The sequence below is a fragment of the Cibotium barometz genome, chromosome 3 (assembly GCF_041138505.1).
Source record: "Cibotium barometz isolate CiBa-2024 chromosome 3, ASM4113850v1, whole genome shotgun sequence".
In the NCBI taxonomy this organism is placed as follows: Eukaryota; Viridiplantae; Streptophyta; class Polypodiopsida; order Cyatheales; family Cibotiaceae; genus Cibotium; species Cibotium barometz.
Genome location: NC_141048.1, coordinates 60143253 through 60157387, shown reverse-complemented (window position 1 = coordinate 60157387; position 14135 = coordinate 60143253). Strand labels below are relative to the sequence as shown.

Here is a 14135-nt window from a genome sequence, read left to right as displayed (position 1 = left end):
CTTCTCACACGCGTGCTCTCTCTCTCTCTCTCACTCGTTCACGTTCACCCAAAAGCAACGTGCTTTTCGCTTCCGTTTCCTCTCTACGTTCTTCCCTCTTCTTTGCAAAGCAAACAACCCTACTTAGACTACCACCGGGCACCTCCCATCAACATGGGTTTCTTTGATGAAGAAAAACACATACTGAATCTGAAAACAGCAGTATGCATGCACAGAAAAAACAGCAGGCTTTTTTAACACATACCTTTCTTCGAGCTCATCTTCTCTACCTACCGACTTGCTCGTTCACAAGGTATGCTCTGATACCGCTGTCAAATCCCCACGGATCTCCTCGTGATCGCTCTTGGTACTAGTCTCGAATCCTGCATACAAACGAACAAACAAACAAACAAGGGGGTGCTGGCCTGACTCACCTCCCAACCATGACAGCCGTGGGCAAGCCCACAGTCTTGGCTATCCCCACCGAGCCACGAGCTGAGCTAACTAGGTTGACGTACCGACCAATCTCTTCCTCGCGACGTCCCATACCGCCGCGAAGCTGCCCTCGCAGGCCTCGAGATTGCTGCCGGCTTCGACTGCGTAAAACAGGTGCACGTCTGCACTAGATCCAGACTCCAAGACCATAGAGCTCTCACAAACTCGCGAGACTCTCTACATCCCAATAACTAACCTTGGCCACCCTTTTATAGGCTCTTGGCCGGTCATCGGGCGTCCACACTTGGGCGCCCGCCCGTCCATACTTGGGTGCCCGCCCGCTAGTATATCCCTAACTCAGCTCGTCAATCAGCCTGCCTAGCTCCAAGCTTCCCCAAGCCTCGAAACTAGTCTTGCGTGCGTGTAGCACACGGTAGATACACACTGTGCACATGACAGGAATGGCATTCCATGTTACTACGCTACAAACACCTCAAACCCACTCTATTAGGGGGGGGGGGAGAGAGAGAGAGAGAGAGAGATTCGCTACGGGGGGTGCTTCAGCTCGCTCTTCCATGCATTTCTACATTTACTTGCCAAAGAAATTTCAAGTAAATAACATGCTTTGTTAACATTTCTTTTGAAAGAAAAACACCTAAACAACACACTAAAAACACAATGGAGATCTCACCTGGCATGTTTTCCGAAAGAACCTTGTATCTGAAAAAAAAGAAACAATGCATTACAACATTAGAACTCTCTCTCTCTCTCTCTCTCTCTCTCTCTCTCTCTCCTCTCCTCTCCTCTCCTCTCCTCTCCTCTCAGCTTACCATCACCAGTTTTTTCCAGCCTAGAGGGGTGGATAGGGAGGAACCAGATCCCATCATGGTGGATACGGGAACCTATACCACAGTGCCCCCTCGCAACAGGCCCATGGAAGTCAAATCAGATCGGGCACACACACTCCAGAGAGCTAAGACGCCCTTGTCCCGTCGGACTCCGACCACCCCCAGCTCATCAGCCCCAGATTCAGGAGATCCTGGCCCGCCATCGAGCTGCCTCATCCTCACAGCAAACTATCGATATCTCTAGCCTTCTTATATCACCCATTATGGACATCTTGGTTGGGCACTTGCCAAGCATACAGGGTTGATTGACTGTTTTTATTCAGCTCTCCCATATCCCATCTCTTATTGTACCCTATACCTGGCATAGTAGGATCTAGATTTTTCATCTTGTATCATCTCAGAGTGAGATCTTAGCTTTCAGATTTCACTTTTAGTTTATTGTTGCTTTTTATTGTTTCATCCAGACACTGTCGAGAGCACTGGAATGGAGATCCCCTATGTACGTTGTCTCCCCCAACCCTTCCATTGCCTGACGTCTCTAGCCCCCGCCAAGTTTTCACACCTCCGCCTCTATCCGCCCCTTTTTGCACAGCTTCCTTTGTCTGCCGCCCTTTGTGCCTACATCCCTCCTCATCTTCTTGCCACCCTCCTACTCTCTACTCGCCAATCTGTTACCATGAGGGAGCAACCAATCGGGTTGTTGATGCCCTTAGTAGGATCTCCGAGGTCAATGCTATCTCTTTTGCTGAGATAACGATTAACTTCTATCTATTTCTCATAGGGAGTTGCCAACACGATTCCCATTTTGGTCGAATCTAGCAATTGGTCCACGTCGGTTGCAACCCATGAGATCCAAGTGTTCCGGACACTTTGATGAGTGCTACTGAGAGAAAGATATTAGAAAAGTGTTTCATTAGAGGTAATTTACTGTTCAAGAATGGCAAGGTTTGTATGCCCAATGATCTCGACGTCCAAGCTTTGATATTGCATGAGTGCCATGATGCACCTAGTGCGGGGCACTGTCACCATTTGGCCACCCAATTGGTCCACCCGTGCTTTCTCATCATGTATGTACATTGGACTGGTGTCCATAGCAATTGTATATGCCGGGGATTGATGCCACTCACGTGATACTGTGGACTTGGCTTTCCGTTGGGACTTGAGCCTCCGTGTACACTCTCGGAAATGCCTAGTGGATTGGTGTTCCATTAGGTTTGGTACTTCGTGTACTTGCCTGTAGCATGTCTATTTTGGTATAGTCTCATGAACGGAAATTGTCCATACCAATGTTGCATTGCATACCATCTTTATGTGCTTGCTTGCAATTGAAATTGCATGCTGTTTTCATGCTTGCTTGACTAATGTGTAGTTCCAGGTAAGGGGACGCCCGCCCGTGAATCGTGTGTGTGAAATTGTCTGTTGGTTATCTAGCATGTGACAGGTGGTAAGTATTGGTCATAAACCTAGCCTTAGGAGATAAAATTAATTTATAAGTAAGTGTGTACACACTTCATTAAGTTTTAGGCGACCAAAACTCACTTATAAATTATGACCAGCGGCGGCCAGCCCGATGTTCACACACTGATGTCCCGAGGTGGACAAAACCCAATGTCCACCGCCCATACCTTTGTCAGAATGCACAACGGAAATGAAGACAACTGTTGTAGAGAGCAATACACAGATGCGAGAGAGAGAGAGAGAGAGAGAGAGAGAGAGAGAGAGAGAGAAGCTAGTGTAACTCTGCTATATACACCAAAGAAATCCCGGAATACACAACGAACAGTGTGGGGGGGGGCAAGGGTCCATTTTACATGGCCCCAGGCTGCTGGTCAGCCAGCACAAAACAGGCCAACAGCAATCCACCCGTGCTTTCTCATCATGTATGTACATTGGACTGGTGTCCATGGCAGTCGTATATGGCCGGGGATTGATGCCACTCATGTGATACTGTGGACTTGGCTTTCCGTTGGGACTTGTGCCTCTGTGTACATGCCCAAAAATGCCTAGTGGATTGGTGTTCCATTAGGTCTGGTACTTCGTGTACTTGCCTGTAGCATGTCTATTTTGGTATAGTCTCATGAACGGAAATTGTCCATACCAATGTTGCATTGCATAGCATCTTTATGTGCTTGCTTGAAATTGCATGCTGTTTTCATGCTTGCTTGACTAATGTGTAGTTCCAGGTAAGGGGATGCCCGCCCGTGAACCGTGCGTGTGAAACTGTCTGCTGACATGGTTATGTGACATGTGACAGGTAATGGTCATAAACCTAGCCTTAGAAGATAACACCTATTTAAAAGTGAGTGTGTACACACTTCATTAAGTTTTAGGTGACCAAAACTCACTTAAAAATTATGACCAGCGGCCAGCCCGATGTTCACACACTGATGTCCCGAGGTGGACAAAACCCAATGTCCACCGCCCATACCTTTGTCAGATTGCACAACGGAAATGAAGACAACTGTTGTAGAGAGCAATACACAGATGCAAGAGAGAGAGAGAGAAGCTAGTGTAACTCTGCTATATACACCAAAGAAATCCCGGAATACACAATGAACAGTGTGGGGGGGGCGGGGGGGGCAAGGGGCCATTTTATATGGCCCCAGGCTGCTGGTCGGCCAGCACAAAACAGGCCAACAGCAGCCCACGACCTGCTCTAGCCAAGTCGGCCAACAAATGTGCAGTCGGCCAGTAGATCTACATTCAGCCAGGTCAGCACATCAGGTCGGGTCAGCAGTGTCCAATTGGCCAGCATCTAAAACAACTGACAGGCGCAAAACAACCTCCCACACCAAGAAAAAATGGAAAAAATACATGGAAGTGAGGAAAAAATGGACACACCAAAACTGGGCGGGCACACCCACAACAAAGGCCCTGACATAGTGTACAGACAAGAGATGACTGCTGACACCCCCTCTCAACTCCTGGATGTGGAACCAATCCCAGTGAGCTGGAGTGCCGCCAGAGCATAGCCTAAGGTAGAGACTTCATTAGAGGTCCGCCACATTGTCCTCCGTCGAGCAATAAAGAAGCAAGATGTCACCAGCCAAGATCTTCTCACGAACAAAGTGATACTGTATCTCTATGTGCTTGGTCCAGGCATGGAAGACCGGGTTCCGAGCAATAGCGATACAACTCTGGTTATCGCACTGGATGACCATGGGCTCCTTCTGTGGAAACCCAATCTCGCCAAGCAACCTCCGCAGCCCCACAACCTCGCAAGCAGCAGCAGCACAAGCAACCCGCTACTCTGCCTCTGTTGATGAGACAAGGCAATAGTCGGTTGCCTCTTGCTACTCCATGAAACCGCTCCTGAGCCGAGGGAAAAACTGTAGCCTGATGCGGATCTCCTCGTGTCTGGATCTCCTCCCCAATCTGAGTCACTCCAACCTTGGAGTCAAACTCGTTCCTTCGTATCACCTCCAGCGGTGTAGAAGAGTCCAAGATCCTTCGTACCCTACAGATACCGCAAGATCCGCAATCCTGCGTCCCAATGAGACTTCAACGGTGTCTGCATGAATGAGCTCAACAACCCCACAAGAAAACTCAAGCCAAATCTGCTGTTTAGCAACCATATCAATGAACCAACCAGCTTCCGGTACAGAGAGGCATCAATTGGCTCACAAGGATCATTCACTGTAAGCTTAGTGTTCGGGCCCATCGCAACGTGATAGGCTTGCAATTCCCCATCCCAAAGGCCTCAAGCAACTCATGAACATACCACTGCTGAGAGACAAAGAACCCCCCTCTGGGTCTGCCAGATCTCCAATCCCAAAAAGAAGTGGAGTAAGCCTAAATCGGTCATCTCAAACTCCTTTGACAAGGCAGCCTTCGTCACTGCAATGTGCTCCATATGACCGCCGGTGAGAATGAGGTCATCCACATTAAGGATGATCAACATGACCATGCCGCGTTCCCAAAAGAGATACAGGTTGGGATCTGCAACCGATCTCTGAAATCCAGTCCGTAGAAAGAAAGAATCAATCTTCTGATTCCAAGCCCTAGGAGCTTGCTTAAGACCATACAAGGCCTTCCGCAACCTGTAAACCATCTCCTTTGATCCTGGAACCTCAAAGCATGGAGGCTAGCCGCTACTCAACATACACCTCCTTCTGCAGGTTACCATTAAGGAACGCAGATTTAACATCCATCTGATACACAGGCCACCTCTGAGAAGAAGCAAGGGCAAGAACAGTCCGAATCGTGGTCATCCTTGCTGTCGGTGCAAAGGTATCCTCATAGTCAATGCCAGGCCGCTGAGCATAACCCTTAGCCACAAGCCTGGCTTTGTGTTTGTCCACCGATCCATCTTACGTATACTTGGTCTTAAAGACCCACTTGACACCAATGACAGACCGTTTTGACGGCCTCGGTACCAACTCCCTAGTGTTATTCTTCTCAATGGCATCCAGTTCCACCTACACGGCTTTTCTCCAAGTATCCTGTGCAAGGGCTTCCTTGACAGAAGTGGGCTCTTTGTCCCGCATGATACGAGACATCGAAGCATAGTTTACCTATAAAAGCTCCGTTGAATGACTTCTGTCACAAACTCTATGCGATCTGTGAGGTCCGTCCTCTGTGGTCCATTCGGAGGGAAGCTTCGTGACACTAACTCCCGAAGGGTGTCCAACATCCACCTGGGTACTCAAACAAAATGTGGAGCCTCCTGCTGCTACGGGGACTCATCTCCAGCTACGGGCTCAACCTGCTCAACTGACTGAGGCTGTCCAACTAGAACAATAGACTCGGAATCATCATCAGAATCTTCTAGGTCTCCAAGAAGTGGCGGCTCATCGACTGCTGACAACAACCTCGTTCCTCTCTGGATCATACAAACTGTATCCCTTGGAAAGAGAGTTATATCCCACAAAGACAAGCTTTTGGGATTTTGAGTCAAGCTTCCCCCTCTGCTTCTTCGGAATGTGAAGATATGCATCGCTCCCAAACACACGGAAATTGGAGACATCAAGTTTCCTGCCAAAATATGCCTCATAGGGAGTCGTGTTCGGTACTAAAGTCATTGGAGAACGGTTGAGGATATGGACAACCGTAGCATCCACCTCTCCCCAAAGTGAACGAGGAAGATCACGATGCTCCAGCATCGTCCTCGCCATCTCCACCACAGTCTTGTTCTTACGTTCAACTACTCCATTCTCTGATGGCGAACCTGTATTGGCCAGCTCCTGCTTGATGCCATGTTCCGCAAATCTTCCGAAAGCATTTGAAGAAAATTCACCTCCTTTGTCAGCCCGAAGAGTCGTCACCTGCAAGCTAGACTCTTTCTCCACCATCACATGCCACTTCTTGAACCGAGCAAAAGATTGGTCCTTCTGTGAAAGGAAATAAACCCATGTGAATCTAGAACAATCATCAACAAGCAACATAAAGTACAAAGAACCTCCCAAGGATATAGTCTGCATAGTTCCACACAAGTTAGTGTGTACCAACTCCAAAGCTTTCAAAGCCTGCTTCGGAAAAGATTCCCTGTGCTGCTTACCATGAATGCAAGAACTATAGCGTCCTTGCCTGCTGCCAACATCTGGCAAGCCAACCACCATCTGGTCCCGGAAAGCTCGCCGCAGCGCATCCACATTCAAGTGGCCAAAACCGAAACATCGCAAAAGATTTCCAACACCATTGGGGTGAAACAGGACTGCCCTCTATTACCCACTCTTTTCGGCGTCTACATTGATAAGATCTCGAGCTTCATTGACGGATTAAGAGAGGCTGGTCCCACACTAGCAAGCATATTGATCCCCATACTACTGTATGCAGAACAATCACATACCTCCATCACATCAGTCACATGGATCCCCACAAGTACCCGAGGCTTGCCTTGGAGTCCTCAAGACAGCTAGCACTCAAGGGCCACTCTGGTGTATGGTATGCCTTAGTTTCCACTTGGTTCTGAGTATAAGGGCTCCACATGGACCGCCTACCACGCCTTCAGTACAGTTTGGACTCCCCTTTTCTCCGGCTCTCTCATGAGGATACCAACCTGGTTATCCGGTTAGATCTTCTCACCATTGCACATGGATCACACCAACGAAGATGCACTTGTAGAGAGATCCCTTCCTCACGCTCACTGAGCAGTCGAGCTACCTGAGTGTTCACATGTCCCACGCCATGCGAATTGCAATTGGCCAAATACAGGTTTCATCCTACCACCTCAGAGTGGAGACAAGTAGAGCTGAGCGTGTCTCAAAGCCGGGGATCTCAAAAGACCCAGAACGGAGAGAATCTGTCGATTATGCCCCACAGAGGTTGAGACAAAGGAGCATTACATATGCCGTTGCCCAGTATACTATGAAATTCGCAAGAGGTTTCACTATCTGTTTCGTGAGGGATTCGGTCCACTCTCCAGGATCATTGACTTCCCGGACCACCGTTGCCTACGCCTCTTCCTGCTTGAGCTCCACAAACGCAGGGACACTTGTTTATTCATAGAGGGGTCAACTTAGAAAGAATCAATGACATAGCAATAAATCACCTACCAAAAAATAACATAGCATTCATATTGTCGGATAAATTCTTGTATGGTTCATCACAACTTCAAATTAGATACATAAAGGACAAAGTTTACATCTTAAACAACTAGCACATACCACACTTAGAAGTTTATGGAGACTGACAAACTCTGCAAACAAAAATACCAAAGGCAATCTTAGTCTCTCTCTCTCTCTCTCTCTCTCTCTCTCTCTCTCGGTGGACACAAGATGGAGATAAGAGATAGGTTGCATTTCATGATTGTACACCCTATAGGATGCTAGTTAGTCTACATCTCATCTAGACAGATACAGAGTTGTACATCATTGGTTAGCTATTTCATTTCATTTTCCATTTTCCATGATCTTTATGACATGGACACATTGTATTCACAGGTTTTGTCTCATAGGCCCATTGGGTCTCTAGTACATATCTTTCTTTCTTTTTCTCTCTCTTTCTCGGGACCACTTTATGAGTTTGTCTATCCCTTATGTCACATACTCTCTCTCTCTCTCTCTCTCTCTCTCTCTCTCTCTCTCTCTCAAGATTGAAGAATTGGCAGCACAGGTGAACCACCAGGAAGAGGTGATTCAGATGATGAAAGAGACCCAGCTGCAACAACAAGGAATGCCAGAGGCTGCCCCAATGATAGGGGAACTCCGGGCAGAAATGGAAGCCCTAAAGGCTACGGTCAAGGACCATACAGTGGAGGAAGGGGAACTGAATATTCAGGAGGGTCTAAGGACTGACTTGGAGCAGTTGAAAGCTGCGGGAAGAACTGCAGACCAGTAAGAAAGATTGGGTGGAGGTGGTGAAGAAGCACAAACCCCCACAGAGCATCATACATGAGACTCTCGAAGAGGAGAAACAGGATAGGGCCCTCCATGTGCGAGTGCGGGGGCTACAAGCGGGGGCTTCCCCCAAGGAGGATGCCATGACGCTTTTGCCAGATGCCACGAGTCGACTGGATCCCCCCCCCTCCTTTGAAGATACATGGAGGGCAGGCAAGGATATGACCCGAGAGAGGCCCCTCATCATTAGATACCCTGATGCCACCAGTAGACAGGCCTTCTTAGACAGGCGGGCTGCCCTCAAGGGCACAAACGTGTGCATGGGAGATGATCTCACTCCGGCACAAGTTGCACACCGGCGTGAGGCAATGGTGACAGTTCATGAGGCCCACAGAGCAGGCAAGTGGGCTATCTACAGAGATGGTAGGGTCATTATCACTGAGTGCCGTCCCAAATAGGGTCACGGGGTCTATGAGACCAAACACCTGAGGTTAGCAGTATGGAACTGCAATGGCATGCTATGGTCGAATCCAAGAGGCTTGAGCGAGATTCTCACAGGCAAGGATGTCATTTTTTATATAGAGACTCATCAGAGCCTTGAGAGGGGCTTACCATACATAGCCGGGTATGAGTGGGAGTCAGCTTTCCGAGGTGAGACCCGCACATCAGGAGGAGTACGTGGCTCTAGAGGGGTAGCTATCCTTTTTAGATCCCATCTCCGACAGATTCTCAGCATCGTCCGAAAGGACGAGGATGCACGGTATCTTTGGGTGCGGCTACAGCTTAGCAATGACAGAGTCATCCACATTGTTGTGTGTTATTTTGCACCACGCCACTCCCCTTACGCCGCATAGCATGGCCAGTCACCGTACTTACCATTATATGGGGATATCATGGAGTTCTCACAGCTAGGGGAAGTCCTCCTGCTCGGGGATTTCAACGCCAGGACGGGAAGTCAGCAAGTCCCACTACTTGATTTAGACGACCCTATCAGACTACAAGAGCTGGACATCAATGACACAAGGCTGCAACGATCATCACAAGACCGTGAGGAGGTCACAGTGTATGTGTCATGTGCATAAAATGCCATGGACATTCTCAGATGCTGTGGTCCAGAAGAGGCAGCCAGAAAAAGAGTATAAGAACCAGAAGTTAAAGCACACAGTGCTGTTTTGGCAGTAGTGTGGCCTTGGAGAAGGACTTGGATCCCTGTCAGCTGTACCAGAGCAGAGCAAGAGCTATCGGCTGAGACAAATAGGCTGTCGGCTGAACCAGAACCAAGGCGGCTGCAGGCGCATCACTTTTGATAGATATATGGTCCAGTCGGTTGGCCGACAGCAGTCAGCCAGCTCTCCATGAAGTCCAAGAGTCTATAAATAGCAAGTTTTGCTCCTCATTGTATTCATTCATTCCTTTATGGAATGGGTCCTTCGGTCCTTAGAGTAGGACAAGATTTTGGTGTTTATCACCTTTTGTATGAGGCAGCCTAGGGCTGTAGAAAAGTACCTTTTTGATGTCATGTGCATAAAATGCCATGGACATTCTCAGATGCTGGTCCAAAAGAGGCAGCCAGAAAAAGAGTATAAGAACCAGAAGTTGGAGCACACAATGCTGTTTTGGCAGTAGTGTGGACTTGGAGAAGGACTTGGATCCCTGTCGACTGTACCAGAGCAGAGCAAGAGCTGTCAGCGGCGGCTGAGACAAATAGGCTGTCGGCTGAACCAGAACCAAGGCAAATAGGCTGTCGGGTGAACCAAAACCAAGGCGGCTACAGGCGCATCACTTTTGATGGATATATGGTCCAGTCGGCAAGCCAACAGCAATCGGCCAGCTCTCCATGAAGTCCAAGAGTCTATAAATAGCAAGTTTTGCTCCTCATTGTATTCGTTCATTCCTTTATGGAATGGGTCCTTAGGGTCCTTAGAGTAGGACTAGATTTTGGTGTTTATCACCTTTTGTATGAGGCAGCCTAGGGCTGTAGAAAAGTACCTTTTTGTTTTTATATGGGAGATATTTCTTAGAGCTGGGAGCTGCACATGGTCTCGTTATCTATAACGGGATGTCCCGATGGCCCTCCTCCGGTGCCCTCACCTCCTTCCCTCACTCAGGAGGTACTAGCACCGTGGACTACCTTATCGGATCTCCGGCTTTGGCACACCTCCTCCCCGACTTCTCCATCTTGCCACCCCCTTTTGAAGCTGACCATGCCTACCTCTCTTTCACTCTTACCTACACACCACCCGTCCCTCCACCACCACCCCCCATCTCACATTACACTCAGGTCCTTTTTGATCACGAGCTTGACCTTGTTTACTCCAACCACATCTACCGCAAACTCCAGGATGTGGAACCTACTGTTCCCCTATCCACCCTCACATCACAACTCACCACCATACTCCACACATCCGCCACCGCTTCTTTCATCTGCATGCGGCAGTCTACCGCCAAGCCACCTTGCGGTTCCATGCCCCAAAACTGTTGGTATGATGACGAATGCCGAGCCACAAGCTCCCGTCTTAAGCATGAGGTGCAGATTGGGCAAATCACGAAGCGCCAAGTGCAACGGATTTCTCAACGGCTCACCCAACGCAAGAAACCGGAGTTCTATGCTCGGAAGGAGGATGAGTTATACCGACTTTTCTTAGGGCCGAACTACAAAGAGGCCTGGAGGAAACTCCAAGAACATCACCCTCGCACACCTATCACCTCCCCGGACACATGGTACTCCTATGCACGCTCCCTCTATCACCTATCCAATTGTAGTCCAGACAATTAATAAATAAACAAGAGCTAGAATGCTCCAAAACAAAAAGGAGAACGACACCTGTTGGCCCCAAAGCTTGGTGCCCCTTTCGGTATTTCTTTATTCAATTTCAATGGAAAAGGTTAACTGAGTACAACAAAGCCAGTCAAGGAAAAGAAACCTGCATGTCCAATCTGGCAACCCTCAAGACCTCTTAGCATAGAGGATACACATTCAGATCTGTCCCACAAAAACAACACTGCTGTCTCCTCTAATCAACCAAGACAATGCAACAAGGAAGCCTTGAGCATGCACCTGGCTGTTCCATGATCATAGCTTCAAACTCAGCCAAAGAACAAATCCACCATCTAACTCTGATTCCACCCTTCAAACTGCCACACTCCTCTCACAAAGGGCCAAAAGAAACAACTATGAAGCAATCGTGAGCCAGTGGAGACCGAGAGAAAGATATTCAGCAAATGCACTGTTGTCCCTCAGTCCAATCCTCCTAAAGAGTTCTTGTAGCTACAAATTGGAGTGATTACAATCATTTCCCTCAAGCTTTCAAGGTCTCATGTCATCTCAAGCATCAAGGATTCAACAATCAAGTAAAATTCATGGAGTAAGGGTACATTTTACATGTGTGAATACGATTGCTAAGATGCTTCATCACAAGTGATATATGGCTGCATTTTAAATGTTTGGAATGCCATTAGTTTGCCTATTGCATGTTAATTGCAATGATGGGAATGCTCATGAGACTTTGAAGCTCTTGCATAGCCACTACATCTACCATTGAAAGGATTTCTTGGATGCATCATATGATGCCATTGATTTGCTTAAGCATTAAGCAAACATCACTCCTTTGGTGTTCATCGAACCAATTGGAGTCTACTTGCCATATGATTGTTTGATTAGTGCATTGATGAGAGCCATGGAGTAAAGACAATGGGACTGAAGTGCTGCAAATCAAAGAATTGAACTTGTGAATCACATGATTTTGGATGCTATGTGGATGTTGTTTTGTGGTGATTGATGTGATGGAGCTAATTTGGATGAATGGAAAAAGCATGAGTACATGTTCTTTGTATTGATGAGATGAATTAGCATGAGTCATGCTAAAAACATTGTAAGTACTCCTATCTTATCCTTTTGAAGCTACATCCACATACACTTCACTTGTATCCCATTTCAATTCATAGTATCTAGTATGCTTGTGAGGGTACCTTGGGCATTGGAGGAGAGGCCCGAGGGAAGCATGGCATGAACTCTCCTTGTCGTGAGTGTTTTTAGTAAAGCGGCAAGGAGGGGGATTAGGTACTTGGATGTAAAGACTTGGCCCCAACTTGTGCCTAGAATCAGACTAGGTACGAGGGTGGGAAGACTTGGCCAGGAGATCGGCAAGCATAAAGCTCTTCTTCGACATACAATCAACTATAAAGCTTGTCCGCTGGGGATAAAGAATCAATCCCCAATATCATATTAGTGAACTGCAAGATATATGAAGTCAAAGAACTAGTTTGGTCTAAGTGGTGTAAATGAGTTCAAGCTTGAAAATCCGCATTGGCAAGAATGAACTGCTTACGAATGACCCACTCAAATTTTTCCCACGTCGTAACCTTTTTTCCAACATGTTGTCACCGTTGCCACCAAAGTAAGACAGTATCCTTCAGTAAAGAATAAGGCAAATGTAATCTTCTTGGCATCGGTAAGGACCATCGAGTCAAATTATGGAGTCCAAACAAAACGAAATAGCCATAATTTCCAATGAAGATAACAAAGATAGATATGCACGGTTATATGATGAGGTCATACATTCCAAGTTACCAAAGTCGTTGGCAAAGGATGAATTTGTGGATCGTATGATTTCGACTCCTATTGGAAGCTTATGGTTCAAGCATGGTGAATCATTTGTAGAAGCATTGCTCTCTTTTGATGGGGAAGGAGTCATTTGTATTCAGCTCAAAGATTGGATTCGCAATTGGGATGCCTACTTTTGTACATTTCCATGCAATGAAAGTGACAAAGTGAAGCAAGTGACATGCAAATTTGGAGGCAAAGCTAGACAATGGTGGCTGCAAGTAATGCATGAGTACAAATGGGATTGGACAAATTTAACCTATGAAGTGATACAAAACTTTGTGGCTACTCAAGAGCAATGGAACTTTGTGCCTACATTGAGGAGAAGGAGATTATAGGTGGATTTATGTAAAAATTAGGCAAGGAGTTCATGCAAGTAGTCCAATGCATCATGGATATTGACAATGACATTGCTCTTAACGAGATCATGTTGTTAGTGGAGCTCTTCTACAAGCCTACCCCGTCTATACATGGGTTTTTTACTAGGAGTTCACTTCAGTCCACATCTCTTATTGGAAGCCATTGCTATGGGGACACTTCAAGTGATGAAGGAGATGCTAATGATTTGTGTCAAGTGGCTTCAATGCATGTATGGATGGCTGAAAATGAACCAATGAACCGCCTTGAAGATGCAAGCGTTGATGGGAAAGATGAAGAGCAAATGCATGGATTTTTTCTTGGGGAGAATTGTATGGATAAAGATGAATGCAATGAAACTCTTCTTAATGAAGGAGACAACTCTTACGAAGATCTTCATGGTATTGCATTGCATAAGGGATTTGTGGTTACCGACCATGAAGATGTGGATTCACACAATGATGGTGTGTATGAAAGTAATGATTGTGATCTTTATGATGACATTTATGATGATAATGCTTTGGTTTATGGAAGTGATTCATGGGTGGACTTCGATGGCGGATCATTAGTTGGTGATGACACTTCCAACCATGATGTTTCATACCCATTTGATCCCGGTATACATGGAAAGATGCT

At 47.0% G+C, this 14135-nt stretch overlaps 1 protein-coding gene across 9 annotated transcripts in view; it reads right to left on the bottom strand.

Annotated features, from left to right (window-relative positions):
* The window catches only part of LOC147640339 (uncharacterized), a 53260-nt gene that overhangs the window by 23839 nt on the left and 15286 nt on the right, over window positions 1-14135 (bottom strand). For all 9 annotated transcript variants that reach the window (XR_015262847.1, XR_015262845.1, XR_015262842.1 and 6 more), the window contains exons 4-5: window positions 7868-7899; window positions 1106-1134 (exon numbers count right to left, since the gene is read on the bottom strand). Coding sequence is in view for 6 of the 9 variants with exons in the window: in XM_086779478.1 (XP_086635604.1) it covers window positions 1106-1134; window positions 7868-7899 (61 nt within the window). In the remaining 3 variants the exon portion in view is untranslated. The remainder of the gene's footprint in view (window positions 1-1105; window positions 1135-7867; window positions 7900-14135) is intronic.